This window comes from Protopterus annectens, chromosome 4.part1, assembly GCF_019279795.1.
Source record: "Protopterus annectens isolate FY-2018-M chromosome 4.part1, PAN1.0, whole genome shotgun sequence".
In the NCBI taxonomy this organism is placed as follows: Eukaryota; Metazoa; Chordata; order Ceratodontiformes; family Protopteridae; genus Protopterus; species Protopterus annectens.
This window is the reverse complement of record NC_056734.1, coordinates 999,455,754-999,474,456: the sequence shown is the minus strand read 5'-3', so window position 1 is coordinate 999,474,456 and position 18,703 is coordinate 999,455,754. Positions and strand designations below refer to the sequence as shown.

The following is an 18,703-nucleotide window of genomic DNA, read 5'->3' as shown; positions in this document are numbered from 1 at the left end:
CTAGCCGAGAATCAAACAGGAGAACCTCTTGCTGTGAGGCGACAACGCTAACCACTGCACCACTGCAGCCATATTCTTTTAGGATCTCAGTATTAAAAGGGATCATAGTATAAAACCAAAGACGATCAGTTACTCCAAATGAATCAAATAGTGACAACAATTTCCAATGCTGTGTATTGTCACAATACTGAATCTTTTAGGATCTCAGTATTGTGACAACACACAGCATCGGAAATTTCTGGTCACTATTTGATTCATTTAGAATAGCTGATAGTCTTTGGTTTTATACTATGATCCCTTTTACCATCCCTAGCTTCTCACAAACCCCACAACTGAAAATATTAGAACTACTTCTTTAAGCTGAACTACTTGGGGAAAAAACTAAATGTTTTATTTCTGTACTGACATGTCAAATGTTTTTATCCAATAATACTAACCAAATGGCTGGAAGTGAATACATAAAGCTCTCTAGTACCTTCCAATCCCAAAGAAAAGTAGTTTCTGACAAGATATTGCACTCTGCAAAAGTAATAAATTTAAATTCAAGAAGGTGTTCAACTAATTTTAAGCATTTTTTTCCAATAGTCGGCCTACCACATCTTTCCCAAGACATGCTGCAGGTGGATTGGACATTCTAAATTGGCCCTAGATGTGAGTGTGTACGTGTGTGTGACTTCTGAGGAAGGTTGGGTGTCAGGCTGGCAATTTTACACCACAAAACTCTATTGCCACTTTTTCTGTGGACCAATGATCCACTGTGGCAACCCCTAACAGGAGCAGCTGAAAGAGGCAGAAGTAGTCAGCCTACCACATCCATTTCACTACCTCTGAGTCATCATCAGCCTCAAGTGCTTTCACTTCAACAGAAGCAACAAACAACTCATTTTAATATTTCTGATCAATGTGCACATTTAGAACTTATCTGGTTTTGCTTTTAGAACTTATCTGGTTTTGCTTTTATATACTCTTTCAAAATGCTTTCTATCAGCACAGATTCTGCAAACCTTCATTACAGAATAGGCAAAGTTTCTGATCCTGTTAAATGACACACTTACTGAAAAGTTTAATTATAATAATGCAATATTTTCTATGGCCCTCCATCCTGGATATTTAATTATTTCATGGACTTCTTTTTCACACCCATTAATTCTGCATCCCATTCCCCCTTTACTTTTCAATTTCATCTTGGTATCAAACTCACATTTTACTTTGGACATAATCACTTCATTATTTATTTTATCTGTGTCTTTTAATTACATCTTTGCATACATCCACAGCTTTTGATAATGCCAAACCTGGCCATGCTTTCATCATTTCTCATACAACAAATTATTTTCTTATTACAGAGTCAAGCAGCTCATCAGATTCACAGTCTGGCTCTGTTCTTTAGGTCAGTAACAACATATTTATCTATTGTCTCAGCAGGACATTGTGCTCTAAACTACAAATGTCTAATAAATAACAAGTTCTTCTGGGCTGACATTGATTACTGAAGTTTTCTCTATGTACTATTTCATTCTTTTGTTGGAGAAAGTAACACAGTTAAACATCTTCATGGCTTTTTCCCAGCAACATGCAGGAATGCAACACAATTAATTAAGATTGTTCAGTTAATCTATTTGCAGTGAAAAATAAATCAAATGTGTGGATCAAAAGTCTATGTTTTTCATTGAAATTTATCTAGCGAAAGAAGTCTAGGGATTGTAGAGTCATAATGCCACCATTCTTCAAACACAGAATCCCCTGACATCAAACATATGTCTTCAGTACTACAGATAGATTTCTCAGTTCTAACAGTTATAGTTCCACTATGACACTACATCATATCAAGAGATTTAAATATAGAACACAAAGATGGTATATGTGTGGTCTAAAATCCACAAAGTCTATACTGCAAACTGAACACTCTGGAACTTCTGTGCATCACATAAGATTCTAATCAACAATGTTAATGCATTAGCATTTAAAGGTTTATGTACCATAATCCTGCAACAAGGGACTGATACGTGAAAATGTGACTCCTACAGGGGATACAAGATGTGAAGACAGCACTGGTACAGGTGCTGGCATCAAACCATTCCTCCTAAAGGTCACTCTTGCACCCAATAGAAAAAGCTGCACCACACTTCAAACAGCTGAGAGAAACATAGTCCTGTAATATGGAACTTGGAAGAAGAAAAACTACCGAACCCTCTTGCTTCTGGGCCAGCAAAATCTGCTGGATCTACACAGAGACCTGGGGAGAAAAATACCAGGTCCTGAATGCTACTACCATGCTATAGCCAGGTCTTTCAAGACTGTAAGTCACAGTCAGGCTCTGGCCAACTAACTGGGAGAGAAGTCAGACTAGGCCAGTTTTCTATAGCCAGTACAGTATTCTGATAAATGTTAAGTATGTACAAATGTATCTTCCCATCAGTCTCTATACAGGGCATTTTTTAATACCACCATTTTCCAACTGGCAGCATAGGCCAGACCCTTCAGCCTCCAACCTTCTCCCACACTGAAGCACTTACCAGATATTGAAGTGCATCATGTCATATTCTTCTCTCAGACAGTTCAGATCTTTGCTTACTAACTGATGTTCAGATAGACAATAGTGTAGACAATTTGTGACAGCAAGCAGGAACCTTCCCATACAAATTTGGAGAAAGAGTGCCAACGTTTGGCAGCAACACAGAAAAAAAACTGGTGTGTCATGAACTAAGCATAATGCTCCAAAATCCTTTTGTAACAAGTGACATCACAGAGTGCATCAGTACAGGATATGCCCTCCTCATTCCCCACCCCAAACAGAGGAAAAATGATGCAATAAAGTGAAACAGAGAAGGAACCCAATCATACATCCATCAAGGAAGGTCTGTAATACAAAATGTTTTAAAAATTTATAAAGAAACCGATATTACCAAAATCTTATAGACTGTATTTTAAATGTGGAATCTTAAAAAAAATCCCAGTGCTGTCAAAAATAGCAAACTAACTCCATCCAACATTTGTCAATAACAGTATGAAAATTCACATAATTTACATATTTAAGTAATAAATTCCATCACTATCAGCAATTCATAAATGTCGGACATTTGGGAAAGTAAATACTTACAAAGGATTTATGAACACCAGCATACTATTTTGACCCTAGACAATCTATAATGTGCTCAGAGCTTAAAAATTTAGGTGAACAATACTCATTAGCTAAGAAAATGATTAATTACTACACTGGTGATTTTTTATGTCAAGCAATCTCCCTTCCCACTTGTACTTTTTTTAAACATCGTTATTTGCATAGGTGGGATGATTGTGCCCATCCTAGGGAAGAATAGCAGCTCTTGTCCAGTTTATGTTGCTGCCTAATGACATGGTGCCTGCAGAAGACCGGAGGTTCATTATGGGAGGGGGCTGATTTGAGGAGGACAGGAGTGTTGCTGTCAAAGCTGATAATAGTAGGCCTTCTTGGTGCACATGGGTGAGTACATATGTGTGGACAGATAAAGCAGCTCTTGTGATGACACAAATGTTCACATCACCACCATAGGTGGGATTAGGTAAAAAACTTTGAACATGCTCGCATTGATATGATTATATCTCTCAATTTCCAGGTCAAGAAATCTGGACAAAGTCAAAAATAACGGGGACAAAGGCTTAAAATCAAGGACTAGTTTTAAACACCGGTCTTACAAACTTAGAAAGTTGCTAGAATAGCAGGTCATACATCAGGATGCATTTTATTAAGGATATTAAGTCTAAAATGCAAATGACTTTCTTTATTTAGTGACTTCAATCCTCAATGATGGCCAGAAAACCAGAAATTTTGTGAGGATATGAGGCAACAATATGGACATTTGAACAGTATTGCTGGGACGCTGACAAGAGCATAGAGCACCCTTTCAGCTGCCTGGAAGGCAGGATCCCTCAGGTAGTGTAATGCCTGCTTGATGGAAGTTTCAATGGTCAGCAGGCACAGGGGCAAAAAGTACAGAAAAATACAGTTTCAAAATATTAACAGCCTTACAAAATAACTTTCAATGTGAGTAATGTGCTTGTGTAATTGCTTAATGGTTATGCTAAGCCCTAGCACAATAAACTATGAAAGTAAAGCAATGCATATTTGATCATCAAAATGGGTAGGGCAGTGGCTGGAGCAAAATGTGTGGCTTTTTGTACAGTCCCTGCCTTTCTAAAATTTGACAATCCTAAATTCTACTTCACACTGTAGCATTACCAAATGAAATTAAGCTTTGATCAAACAAATGGCACAAAGTTAATAGCACATACATGATGGCTAAAACTTAGTAGCAATGAGCAAGTAAATTCATGCAAAGTTTCTTTAAAATGGTACGTGTGCATCATCATTAACCTTACCTTCTGTTTTTCCTGATGCCAATCCTGTATCAGAATGTGAACGGGTGTGACTTTTCTTGCTGCTCTGTCTCACAATGTTTTGTCCTTCAGAAAAGCTTGATCTGCGTGGAAGACTGAGTAAACTTGGGGTTCGACTAAGAGTTCCACTTGCCTTATCCTGAGTTTGAGGACCTTCTTTTGGCTCAGCACTAAATGAGCACAAAGTATCTGAATTACTGCTTTTAATGCTACCACTACTTTGGCTTGACGATCGGCCCCTACGTCCAAGATTTCCAATAGCTAGATACTCAGGTCCATCATCAAGTTCGCTCTGGGGGTCCTCTTGACTAATACTCCCTAGATCTTCACTAGGACTGGTCGAAGAGCTCATGGTAGTCTCACTGACGGGTGAAAATGCTTCAGCTGATGGAGTTACAGTGAACTCTGGGACTTTAGAAGGCTGTTTAGAGCAGGATCGAGTCTCAAACAAGGAAATGTGCACTTTGTCCATTTGGTTTTGATGAACATCAGAGTATCTTGGATGTGAAGTATCCATTCCATCACCTGAATACAACAGAAAAACAAAAATATGTTGCAGTGCTGTAAAATATATACATTGTTTGCCTACACATGATACATAAGGGACACACTGCTTCATAAAAACAGGTCTCAGTAACCCAAAAACAGAATGTGGCTCAGACTCAGGATATCAAATAACAATGTCTGCACAATATTTGATAATACAGACAGCCACATGACAGTAGTCTACTGGTTTACCAGCTAGCAGTAATAACTTAATCCCCTGATCAACAGCAGGTGCACTACAAAAAAATGCATTCTATCAAGAAAGTACAATTGTTTAAGAACTTAAAATAATAGCACATGTTCGATTATATCACTCTTGCAGTAATCCTTAATGCAGAGACTTCAGCTGCAGCAAGCCCCACTTCTGGAATTCAGCAGAAATTCCCCTGCAGGCAGTTTAGATATCCACCCATAAGAGACATCAGGATGCACCCTGTACAAATCCGACATCTGCCTGTGTAATATTAGACATTTCTTGGAAGTTATCCAATCTCCTGGGTTTTAAACAACCTTGCCAAGCATGAACAAGTGTATACTCTCCACATATGGGACTTAAAAGAAATATGGTTCCCAAAAGGTATCCAAACTTAAACAGGACAGAGACCCTAGAACAAAATGCAATGACCAGTCACTGACACTGTATGCCTGAAAAATGGTGCTCTCTCCTTACTGGATGCAAAGGATGCAAATAGCTGATCTGAGGCTTTCATGCCCTTAGATTTACCTGGGTAATATACCACTTGTGTATGCACATCTAAGGAATGCAAACTTATTTTCCCTTGTTCTGGTGATTAGGGGGGAAAAAAAACAAGGAGTTGGCTAGGATGGTTTGGGTTTAAGTAAAACTCCATTACCACTTCTGGCATAAATGTAGGACTGGTTCTAAGACTGACCCTGTCCTTACGAAGAAGGTTCTATAAACAAGAGCCTGTATTTCTGCAACCCTCCTAGCTAAGATGATGGACTGTAATAAGGCAATTAACCATTTTGTATGAATTATGTTTTGTTTCTTTTATTAAACTTTGTTTATGCAGTAATCCCGTGGCACTTTTCTTTTTTTTTTTTTTTGAAGGCTATCACTCATCTTCCAGACACTACATGGGCTGTTTTTTCAGGGTTTTATAATCTAACTTTAGTTGCTGCATGGTCATATGCTCTGTTTTTGTTTGTTTTCAATTTACCAAGTTACACATAGAAGGGGGGTTGAACCAACGGGCTCAAAATGAAATGTGTCAGGTTTTCCAGGGCACACATCAAGTATTGTGGAGGAGCAACAGATTTTCTGGATGGTTTCAGATGGACTCCCTTGAGGTCATGCTTAAGCTAGGCATGAAGGTTGTAACTGTGGAAAGATGTTGTAACTGTGGAGAGATGTGCATTTTTTTAGAAGCATATGCCACTCCTGAATTGAACAGTTCATTCAAGTAGTACTTTGGAAACACAAGGCAGATAAGGAACCTATCTTCCAAGGAGTGTGAATGCTGTTTCCAGGTGATTTTAGGTACCACTGGAACTTTTTCATGTGCAGTTTAGTCAGGGGGAATGTGAAAACTGTAGACGTTACAAATCTCAGTGCTCTCTGGAATTCCCTGGCTGTAACCATTGCCTCCAGAGCCACAGTTTCCACTCTAACCAGAGGAAAGTAACTCCTCTATTTGCAAGATTCCAATAAAGACCCAAGAACAAAAAAAAAAAAAAAGGTTAACAAAGGAGAATGAGATTTGATTTGGGGATGCTAAGTGAAAGCCTCAGACATAGAAATTAGTCCATGGCAAACTATAGAACCCTACCCACCTTCTCCTGGGACAGTGCCCGAAGGAAGCAGTTTTCCAGGTACAGGTAAATGTGAATACCTTTGATTCAGCAGTAGGTGATTCCTGAAGTCAGGCACCTTGCAAAAATATTGGGTACAGTAGTCAAACCATAGCGCATAGATGTTGTAGAGTAACATGTGTGTTGTACCTTTAAGAAGCATTTCTAAGACCTGAATGTGCATATAAACAGCGGGCATATACTAGTTTCAGTGCCATTTTGAGAGTACAGCCAGAGTGTGAACACCTATGTAGGAGACAGCTAGTTTGTATACAAGTTGAAGTTAATTAGCTTCATTTCTGATGTCTTTGTACATAACAAAGCTGCTTGAATAGAACCCACAATGTTAGTCTACTTCATCCTGACTAGAAGAGCGACATGGTGCCAGAACGGGGATTCCAGAGACTGCTTTTCAGAGCCATAAAGAGCAGAGTTAACGGTGAAGGCAAACTAAGTGAACCAACAGAAAAAAAGGCCAGAAACAAGCTAAAGGTAATGAAAACTTGCATGAACAATTTATTTACTAAAAAAGATAAAACAGAGCACTACAAGGGCACAAAATGCATTACTAGGCAAATGAATAGCATGAAAATATTTATTAAACAAACGGGAAGCATAAAAAGCTTATTAGTCACATGAAATGTTTGAAATTAAGATATCTGATAAAATGAGCATCAAAAAAGCAAATAAGGCATTTAGAATTAACTCAAAATTGCAAAACAAGCATGTTTAAAGTAAAATGAGCATGTGTAGAGTTAAAACAAGCACAAGAACATATAATGGACTTGAAAAGAGATTAAATGAGCAAAACAAATATAACAAAGTGCAAAAAGGGCAAATTAAGTATAAATAAAGCAAGGCAACTGCATGTTTTTTGGCGAATTACGGTGTTTTGGCATAAATTACTACTTTGCATTGATTGGAGCCCTGATTGGTATAACTAGAGTTATTCAAGGTATCTCAAAATGTGTAAAAGTGTGCGTTTATTACTGTGCATTTATTCTGAACAGTTTGTTGTGTGTAAAGTGTCACTATTTCGTAAAAGTGCAGTCAAATACAGCCATTTCGAAATGTTTCTTGTGCTGGGTGTGTCTGTTTGCAGAGTTCTGCCATTACATAATGTTTCTTGCACTATACAGAGTTGTTTACCGAAGTACAGCCACTTTAGGGAAATTTCAGTGTGTTATGTACTGTTTATTCGCAAAGTGCAGTTACTTCAAAATGTTTCTTGCTCTCTGCTTCTTCCGCCGTTTATTCACACAATGCAGTTTTTTGAAATGTTTCTTACACTGATAAGAATTTCAAGAGTATTACAGTGCCTGGGAAACTTATTTTGCAAAGTTCAGTTATGCAGGGATTTGTCGTGCTACTGGACATACGTTGCAAGCACTGGCATAAATATCTGGCATATACATATATGTGTGTGTGTGTGTGTGTGTGTGTGTGTGTTCAAGTATGTTGGCAAAAGTCTTCACTGAGATGTATTAATATGGCAGATGGCTTTCGAAAACCACTATCACTTGTATTTGATTAAAATATTGCAGAGAATTGGAGAATATTTGAGTAAGAGTATGATATATTCATACAAGCAGCTTATTTTGATAACGATGCACGCACCAGGGCGTTCATTTTGCTAAACCTAGCAGGGTCAGAGGCTATTGAAAGGGAGTGTTCATTTGTATATGCACCAGCAGTGCATGAAGGTGAAGGGGAAAATAGTCATATTATTGTATAGGCTGAATCAATGGAAGACCCAGAATCCTTGATGCTCAAATTCAGAGAGATGTGTAACCCCCAGACCAATGTTACATTGGAAAGCATTTGTTTGACACAGGAGATCAGAAGCAAGGAGAAACTTTTGCAGCTTATATTACTGACCTGAGAAACAAAGCTAAAATATGTAAGTTTGGTGATTTAAAAGAGGAGTTTATAAAGGACAGGCTCATGTGTGGTATTAATAGTGCTGCTGTGAGAAAGATTTTGCTTTGTGACCGTGATTTAATGCTGAGCAAAGCTACTGAGATTTGTCAAATCCAAGAAGTTACACAAAGGCACAAGAATATGCTTGCAAGTGATAGAATAGTTTCAACAGACTCCAGAGCAAACATAGACAGCATGCAGCATGTGGCTGGCAGAAAAGTACAGTTTTGTACCTACCATAAATGTAGATGTCCGATAGACATGCAACTGCAGTCATAACATGTGGGTTGTCCTGCCTCAGGCAGCCCTCGGTCGGCCGGATTCCAAAGTCTGGGTCCGACGTTGGCTGATGTCGCATTTCTCTCCGACGTCAGAGCGGCTGGAGTACATAAGCATCAGCCGACGCCATTTTCTTCAGTGTTTCTTGCCCCAGATGCCAGGTGCCCTCCAAGGAAGGCTGTAATCAAATTGGAAGACAAAAAAAACAGGATTCCAAACAAATAAATGAGCAATAAAACAAATACACCATAACAGATATCCCCAGCTAAGAGAAACAGGGATAGGAGTGGACCCTAGGCATAGAGGGGTATGGAGGGAGGGAAAATCTGACTGCAGTTGCATGTCTATCGGACATCTACATTTATGGTAGGTACAAAACTGTACTATGTCCTTCAAGAATGCAACTGCAGTCATAACATGTGGGTAGAATACCATAGCTTAGCTGGGGGAGGAGGAATGCTCTAGGAAAAAGATGGTGTGGCAATCAAACCCTGCAGGACTGCCGAAGCAAAGCCTGATCTGGATCTGAAGTATAGAGGGAGATTGTAGTGTTTGGAGAATGTATGCACGGAGCTCCATGTAGCAGCTTCTAGAATGTCCTTGGTAGGCACCCCTCTTAGGAATGCTGTAGAGGTGGCTGTAGCTCTGGTGGAATGTGGTCTGACATTGGCTGGAACAGTCTTTCCATGAAAGGAATAACAGAATCTGATGCAATGTCCAATCCATTTAGAAATAGTCTGTTTTGAAATTGCTTTTCCTTGGACTGCAGGGGTGTAAGCTACAAAAAGTTGTTCAGACTTCCTACTGGCCTTGGTTCTGTCCAGGTAGTATCGAAGTTGTCTGTGAATGTCCAAGGTATGCAACAGTCTTTCCCCCTTATTCTCAGGATTGGGGAAGAAAGCAGGCAGATGAATGGCTTGATTTAAAGAAATCCTAGATACCACCTTTGGCATAAAAGTAGGGTTGGTCCTTAATGAAACCCTGTCTCTGTGAAAAATAATAAAGGGTGGTATTGCCATTAGGGCCTGTAGCTCAGAAACCCTTCTTGCTGAGGTAATTGCTAACAGGAAAGCTGTCTTCCATGAGAGAAATTGCAAGTCAAGCTGAAGCTGCTGGCTCAAATGGAGGTAGAGTCAGTTTTTCTAAGACAAAATTGAGGTCCCAGGCTGGCACTGGGGCCTTTCTTGGTGGCTTAATGTTCTTGATTCCCCTGAGGAATTGCCTTAGTAAGGGGTGAGAAAAAACAGGAGGATCAGTGTTGTATCTAGCTGAAATAACAGATGCATGTATCTTTATGGAAGAATATGAGAGGCCGTTCTTTAACATATCTGCCAAATATTCCAAAATGAGTGGGATGTTCAACAATGATGCATCATGTCCCTTGCTGGTATTCCAATTGCTGAATCTTTTCCACTTTGCTAAGTACACCTTTCTGGTGGATGGTCTTCGAGCCTCTGTTAGTATCCGCTGAACTTCCTTGGAGAGAGATAAGCTGAAGTTATTTATGGGATCTCCCAGGCTGTTAGCTGCAGTGTCTGAAGATTTGGATGCAGTGTTTCGAAATTGTGTTGAGTCAAAAGTAGAGGCCACTGGGGAAGGGCCCACCTCCTGGTTTGACATATGCTCCGTAGTAGTGGGTACCAGTGTTGTCTTGGCCAGTCCGGAGCTATTATGATTCCCTTGGGTTTCTCTGCTTTGATCTTTAGTAATACTGAGGTCATCAGTGGCAGAGGCGGGAATGCATAGATTGCTAGGGAGTTCCAGTTGAATGAGAGGGCATCTATTTTCCAAGCTTTTGGATGGTATGTCCTTGTGCAAAATTTTGGTAGAAGATGGTTGAGGTGAGAGGCAAATAGGTCCACTTCTGGCTTGCCCCATGTCGTAGTGAGTTGTCTGAAGGCCTTCGGATGTAACCTCCACTCGTGTGGATCTGTGAAATTCCTGCTTAGGCTGTCCGCCAACACATTGTCTTTTCCTGGAACAAACTGGGATTGTAACTGGATGTTTAGGCTCAGTGATTTCTCCCAAAGCTGCATTGTCAGTCTGCAAAGGGGGTAAGAGTGGGTGCCCCCCTGCTTGTTTATGTACCACATCACAGTGGTGTTGTCTGTCCGTATCATTAAATGGCCTTGCTGGAGTTGGTGTTGAAAGGCCTCGATGGCATGCATTACTGCCAGCATTTCCTTTTGGTTTATATGCAGATGTGTTTCCTTTGGAGACCATTGTCCTTGTATACACCTGCCTTCCATGTGCGCCCCCCCATCCAAGGTCTGAGGCGCCTGTAGTCATGGTCTGTGTTATCTGTGGTTTTTTGAATGACATACCTGTGTTTGCCTGGCTCACCAAGGCCCACCATAAGAATTCCTTTTGTAGGCATGGAATGAGTGGTATGATTGTCTCCAAGTTGTTGCTGTGTTGAGAACAAATGCTTTTTAGGTACCATTGAAGCTTTCTCATGTGTAGTCTTGCTAATGGGACCAGGAGAATGCAGGATGCCATGTAACCCAGGGCCTGTAGGAATCTCCTTGCAGTCATCTGGGTGAGTTTTGCTAAACCTTTGAAGTAATGAGTTAACTTCTCTTGCTTGTCTTCTGTCAGGTAAGCCATCTGAGAGGCTGTGTCTAGTTTGGCTCCTAAGAAGATTATTTGCTGGGATGGCTGCAGTCTTGACTTTTGGAAGTTGACTGTGTATCCCAGAGCTTGAAGTAATCGTATGACATAATCCAGGCTTTTTGTCAACATCAATTTGTCGTCCGCTTGTATGAGGCAGTCGTCCAGGTACGGGTAAATTTGTATACCCTGGAGCCTGCAATGAGCAATTACTGAAGCCAGGCATTTTGTAAATACTCTGGGCGCAGTAGATAAGCCAAATGGCAATGTTGAGAATTGATAATGCTCTGGCCCTGCAAGAAATCTGAGGTATCTTCTGCAGCTGTGTCTGATAGGGACATGCAGGTATGCCTCCTTGAGGTCCAGAGTAATCAGCCACGACCCCTTGCCCAGCATGGGAAGGAGTTGCTGTAGAGTCAGCATTTTGAACTTTGGTACTATGAGAAAGGTGTTTAATGCGGACATGTCCACTATTGGTCTCCATTGAGATTCTTTTCTTGGAACAAGGAACAGTCTTGAGTAAAACCCCTGGTCTTGTTCTTGTTGTGGAACTCTTTCTATTGCTTTCATCCAAGTCAGCAGAGTGATTTGCTTGATAGCCTCTGCCCTCTGATTTTGTGGTAGGTTTGGCATGCCTTGTTTTCTTGGTAAGGTATGAAAGTGAAACCTGTACCCTCTGTCTATAATGTCCAAAATCCATTTGTCCTTTGTCAGTCTGTGCCAGTTTTCTGTAAACAGAGATAATTTCCCGCCCAAGGGAGCATCTAGTTGTTCCCTGGTAGGCGGTAGTAGAGGAAAGTCATTGAGATTGTGGTTGTGGGGCAGGTGAAACCCCTGCGTCACTTCTTTGGTTTCCTGGCTGCCATTGTCGTCCTCTGTAAGGGCCTCTGTATTGGCTTCTTCCTCAGCCACATCTGTTCTTACCCCTTTGAAACTTTTCTGGATTAGCAAAGGACCAGTTTTTTGAAGGCCAATTCCTACTGAATCTGGGGAGTTGAACCTGGAGGAAATCTTTCACAGTCTGAACTGATTTTGCTTTTTCTTCGATGGTCTTTAACACATCCTTAGCATTTGCACCAAAAAGCTTGTTCTTTTCCAAAGGTGCATCCAGAAGTTTTGCTTTTACATGATCTGGTAGAGGTTGATCTTTTAACCAAGCATGTCTACAAATGACTGCCCCTGTCATAGCTGCCCTACATGAAGCTTCCAGTGCATCATATCCACACTGCAGGAAGTGATTGCTTACTTGCTGAGTGTTATGTACAGCTTCCTGCAAAGTCTTCCTGTCTAAAGGATCAGGAGTGGCTAATGTTTTATGTAAATCTTCTAACAGATAATCCTGATATTGTAACATATGAAAAAGGCAATTTAAAGCTCTCATAGATAAGGTAGTGGATGTGTAAAACTTTTGCCCCATCTCTAATGACCTAGCTTCCCTGTTGGAGGGCAAAGGATTTTTTGAGGTGGAGGCTGAAACTCCTTTAGGCCCCTGTGAAATAGTTTCCAAATCAGCAGTATGGGCCCTGAATAAATGGGAATGAGTTTCTGGGACCTTGTAATACCTATAAATCCACGAAGTGGCTTGATGCACAAGGAAAAGCACAGTACCAGGAACGATGTTTTAACAGCTTTATTACGTGATCCACTCCACAAGCACAATGCTGTGCTAAGTAATGTAACGGAACACAATACACACAAGGTTGAGCGCTTTCATCTGCGAAGCAGATTTCATCAGAACCAAGAAGCTCCCAAAAAGAGTTCTTAAATATCCAATTGGGCGCCAAAATAAGTGAATTGAATGATTGAATTCACTCAAATTATACATTCAAATTATACATCCTTCAGGGTTTATGCCAACAAGCATGCAAAAAATACATACATTGAATGTATAAATGTATAAATACAATAAAATGAAACAAAATAAAACAAAATAAAACAAAGGCGAAACAGGTTACTATATAGCTTATTTGAAAGGTGTTAAACTGAAAACTTGTAAAAATATAGCTAATATTACATATAGAAATAAAATTGTATAAATAAAATTGTATATATCCAGAATTTCTGATGTGTAAATGTCTCGTATTTATAATGTATAAAGATGAGGTATAGGTGATGTATAAAGTGTGTCAAGATTTATATAAATTATAATGTATTAAAATAAGAAAATATGGACTATATATGAATAAGAATATAAATATAAATAAATATAAATATAATTATAAATATAAATATAATTGATGATATTGTATATGAAGGTTGGATAAGAAATGACATATGAAATGTATATAATATATATATAAAAAATATAGAAATATAGAAAATATATGCACAAGAATAGATGCACTGAAAAGTACTCACAAGGACTATAATGCCTCAACAGATGGCATACAATCACCCTACATAAAATGGTCTGTGCATAGGTAAATAAAATTACAAACGTGGCAAAACAGTGGTGCAATGGATAAGTCAAATAAGTATATCAAAGTAAAAATGTCTCATAGTAAAAATGTACACACAAAAATCTTGCTAATCTACAAAGCTGATCACATCTCAAATGAAGAATGAATGCATGATCATAATAACTTTTCTACATGTTAAATAATATAATATAATAAATGACTAATAAATGAAGTGGTGCATATGTTTAAAATGAATACATTAACTGTCAAAGATAAGGAAGGGTTTTATACTTATGTGGTCATTGAGGCCGGGTTTGGTTGTTGCATCACAAATCATTTGCCATTTACTTTCCAGGAGAGATAAATAACATTTCAAATTTCCCCCTGCAGTTGTTGTGTCAATGTGATCTATGATGCTAAACAAAAAGGAATGCTCGCTACCCCTGTCTAAAGTATGCCTGCTTAATGCGTTGTTGGGGTCCTTCTTACTTATCCTATATGTGTGTTCATAAATGCGGGTCTTGAATCTCCTTTCTGTTTTGCCTATATAAAATGCATCACATCTCTCGCAGGTGGCAACATAAACTAATCTAGATGTATTACAGTTGCCGCCTTTGCTGTGCAGAATATTATGCGTGATGTTATTTAATTTCACTACCTTACTAGTGTTGATTAATCTGCACTGCTTGCAAGATCCACATTTCGTGGTGTGTCTTAGCATTTTGGCCTCCCTATGTTTCACCTGTGTCTTTTCCAGCAACCTTTTGATGTTGAAAGAAGTTTTATACACAAACTTGGGGGCATTCCCCACGGCACTAATAGAGTCGTCAGATATTCTAAAAAGGTTCCAGTGTTTTAAGAGTATCTCCTTAAGGGTGTTGACATATGGACTATAAGTAAGGACACAATAACATCCTTTTTGAACTCTCTTCTTTTGGCTGGAGCAGGAGGAAGAGAATCAGGGGTAGCACTAGAGTCAGAATGCAAATCATCCAGAACATCAAGTACAGGAGGAATAGCTAAGGGCCTGTGCTGAGGCTTCTTAAGGAAAGTCCTAAGGAGTCTCCTAGAATCAGAATATTCCTGACCTTGCCACTTGAAATGTTCCCTCATGGTGTGCAGAACTTCCCCAAAAGAAATATCCTCAGGAGGGGAGGCCGAGGGGATGGAATCTTCTGCATCCGAGTCCTCATAGGTCTGGAAGAGCTCTTCCTGGCTATCAGAGTGGACAGAGCCCTCAGAATCTTCATCTGAAGGAGTAGGGTCAGAGGGTTCAACCCGGGGCCTTTTATCAGGAGGAGGCTGGGATCCTCTCTCAGGATGGGCCTGTGAACCTCTAATCATGGAAATTAAATCAGCAGCCATGGACATAATTTGTGTCTCTGGAGTCGGCTGAGGTAAGGATTTAGAAGGGATATGCTTTGTTTTGCTGGTTGCCTTAGCCCTAGAGTAGGCCTTAATAGACATGGCCATAGGGGGCCTGGCAGCTCCACGTGCAGGAGTGACCTTGTCTACAGCAATGGTCTCGGGCATATCCTCGGTTTCGATATCCGGAGGAAAATCTATAACTGGCGTCGGAGTAATGTCTGGAATCGGAGTCGTCGGTAATGCGGTGTCTTCGGTTCGGAGTGGTGGAGAGACCGTCTCAGAGGGAACCGGAGCACTCGCGCTAGGTTTTGGCGTGGAGTCGGTGGTAGACGCGGGCCGAGGATGTCAGTCCTGGTCTTTTCGCTTTTTGGGAGTTTGCGATGTCGGAAGATCCGACGGCATGGTGTAAGCAAAATTATCGCCGAAAAAATCTTCAGCGAACTCTGCCCGACGCCTGAGAGTGCGCTTGTTGAAGCGAGCACAGGCTACACAGGCCGAGACGTCATGGTCTGGGCCCAGGCAAGGGAGACAGTAAGAGTGGAAATCCTTATGAGGTATTTGTTTACCACAAGAAAGACAATTGTTAACTTTTTCGGTAATTTCTGACATCGGCTGAGGCAAGAAAAGGTCCCCAACGGGGTACTTAGCTTTTTTGATGACTTCGGTATCGTAGAATACAGGAGCTGTCCGACCGGCACTTGCGAACTGCTTCTGCTTCGGGCACCGAGCGGCAAGAAAGACTGAAGAAAATGGCGTCGGCTGATGCTTATGTACTCCAGCCGCTCTGACGTCAGAGAGAAATGCGACATCAGCCGACGTCGGACCCAGACTTTGGAATCCGGCCGACCGAGGGCTGCCTGAGGCAGGACAACCCACATGTTATGACTGCAGTTGCATTCTTGAAGGACATCAGGACTAAGTACATGGCAGCTGTAGCAAGAAAACCTGCAATCCTCAAGCAAGTTCTAAGATTAGTTCAGTTAAAGGAGCATGCTCAGTGCAGTACAAGGGTGAATCAGCAAAACTCAAGTGAAGCTTTACTGCTAACTGTCGCAACTGTGGTGCCAGCCATAAGTCTAAGAGGGAAAAGTGCTTAGCAATTGGTCAGCAATGCCATAAATGTAAGAAATCGAACCATTTTCAAAAATTCTGTAAATAAATTAAGTCTCGTACTGTTGTACAGAAGGGTCATTCGAAAAAGCAAATTGGTCAAGTGGAACTGCAACAGGCTGCTTTCTATGTAAATGGTGTCTCAGTAGTTAGTGAAAGAATTGATACAGTAGATTTATTGGCAAAGAAGAACGTATTTTGTACTGTCTGGATCAATGGTAAACCCACCGACTCAAAGTAGACACTGGTTCAAAGTGTAATGTTATGGCAGCAGATACTTTTGCTAAAGTGAGAGTTGGTGAACAACTAAATGTGACCAGTTGTGCGAAACTTGTTGTTTATGGAGGTGAAGAAATTCAAACCAAAGGCTCAGTAGTGCTTTCATGTTATGTGGCCAAGAACTGTTACAGCTTATTATTTTATGTAGTCTGAAGTCCTGCGCAATTGTTACTGGGTCTCAGAGACAGTTTGAGAATGAATCTGCTTTCTTTTACCAAAGAAGTTCATCAAATAAGCACATGTCCCAGTTCCAGCTTTACTAAGACTAGTTTTTCAGAGTATGCTGATGCCTTCGATGACAAGTTGGGCAAAGTTCCAGCTGTGTATTCTATGAAGTTAGACCCAGAGAACAGTCCAGTGGTCAGACCAGCAAGAAAAGTTCCAATAGCTATGCAGCATAAAGTCAAAGCCTAGATGGACAAAATGGTGCAGCAAGGTGTAATCTGTCCAGTTACAGAACCTACCGAATGGGTGTCGTCCACAGTAGCAGTTCACAAAAAAGGCTCAGACTAAATCAGAATATTCACTGACCCAAGAGATTTGAACAAAGTATTAAAAAGACCTCATCATCCTATGCATACAAGTCCAGGAAGTCGCAGCTCTAATACTGAATGCCACTGTTTTTTTTCTGTCTTGGATGCAAAAAGTTCATTTTGGCAAATGATGCTTGATCACAAATCTTCATTACTGACTACATTCAGTACCCCATTTGGAAGATACAGATTTCTCAGGATGCCATTTGGAATAAATTCTGCAAGTGAAGTATTTCAGCTTGCCATGGAGAAATTTTTTTTTAAGTTATCCTAGTGTCATAATAGTAGACTTGTTAGTAGGAGGCAATGGTGAAGCAGAGCATGACAGAAATCTTAAAAGTGTTCTAGATAGTGTATGTGAACTGAACTTGAAGCTCAACTCTCTAAAGTGCAAATTCAGACTACCAGAAGTTATACATGTAGGTCATTTATTTACTAGTATTGGCTTGAGACCAGACACGTCCAAGCAAGCAGCCATTCTTGAGATGACAGCTCCAGATAATGTACAAGCTGTACAACATTTTGTTGGTATGGTCAACTATTTAAGCAAGTTTATACCAGACTTCAGTGAGCTGACAGTGCCTTTGAGAGAGCTAATATGTAAGAATGTTACATGTTCATGGTTAGAACATCACCAGAAAGCATTTGAAGACCTTAAGCAGAAAATTGCTACTCCACCTACATTGAGGTACTATGATGTCAACAAACCAGTAACTCTTTCCTGTGGTGCTCAAAAATTTGGTCTAGGTGCAGTCATTCTTCAAGAGGGTAGACCAGTAGCCTATACATCTAGAACACTTACACAAACTGAAATGCAATATGCTCCGATTGAGAAAGAACTTTGGACTATAGTGTCTGCATGTTCCAAGTTTCATTACTATATTTATGGTTGAGATATTCATACTCAAACTGATCATCAACCTTTGGTTACTATTTTAAAGAAGCCTGTGCATTCAGCTCCAGCAAGATTACAAAGAATGATGTTTAAATGGAAAAGACAACTTCAAAATGGTCTATACAAAAGGCATACTTCTTTATCTGGCTGATACCTTATCCAGATCACCCAGAAATATAATGGAACAGCCTGACACAGAGAACTTTAACTTTGATGTCATGGAAGTCTGTATTTTTTCTACCACAAGACTTGACTTGATGAGCTTAGACATCATACAAAGACTGATCCAGTTTTGCAAACGCTCAGTCACTACATCAACGATGGATGGCCAACAAAGCAATCTAGTGTACCACCAGATGTGCAACCCTACTTTCCTTACAGAGTTGAAATGTTGAAGGAAGATGGCATTATTTTCAAAGGTCCTAAAATTATTCTTCCTGCTTCCTTACAATACGAATACATTCAGATTGTGCATTCTGGTCACCCAGGTTCCGAAGCTACAAAAAGAAGGGTGAGAGTACTAGTATTTTAGACTTCTCTAGCAAAACACATTGATAAAGTACTTTCTTCTTGTT

At 40.1% G+C, this 18,703-nt stretch overlaps 1 protein-coding gene across 7 annotated transcripts in view; it reads right to left on the bottom strand.

The window, feature by feature from the left end:
- Window positions 1-18,703, bottom strand: part of RUBCN (rubicon autophagy regulator) — a 2,564,006-nt gene that overhangs the window by 1,908,048 nt on the left and 637,255 nt on the right. For all 7 annotated transcript variants that reach the window (XM_044070705.1, XM_044070707.1, XM_044070708.1 and 4 more), the window contains exon 7: window positions 4,360-4,902. In XM_044070705.1, coding sequence (XP_043926640.1) covers window positions 4,360-4,902 — 543 coding nt within the window. The remainder of the gene's footprint in view (window positions 1-4,359; window positions 4,903-18,703) is intronic.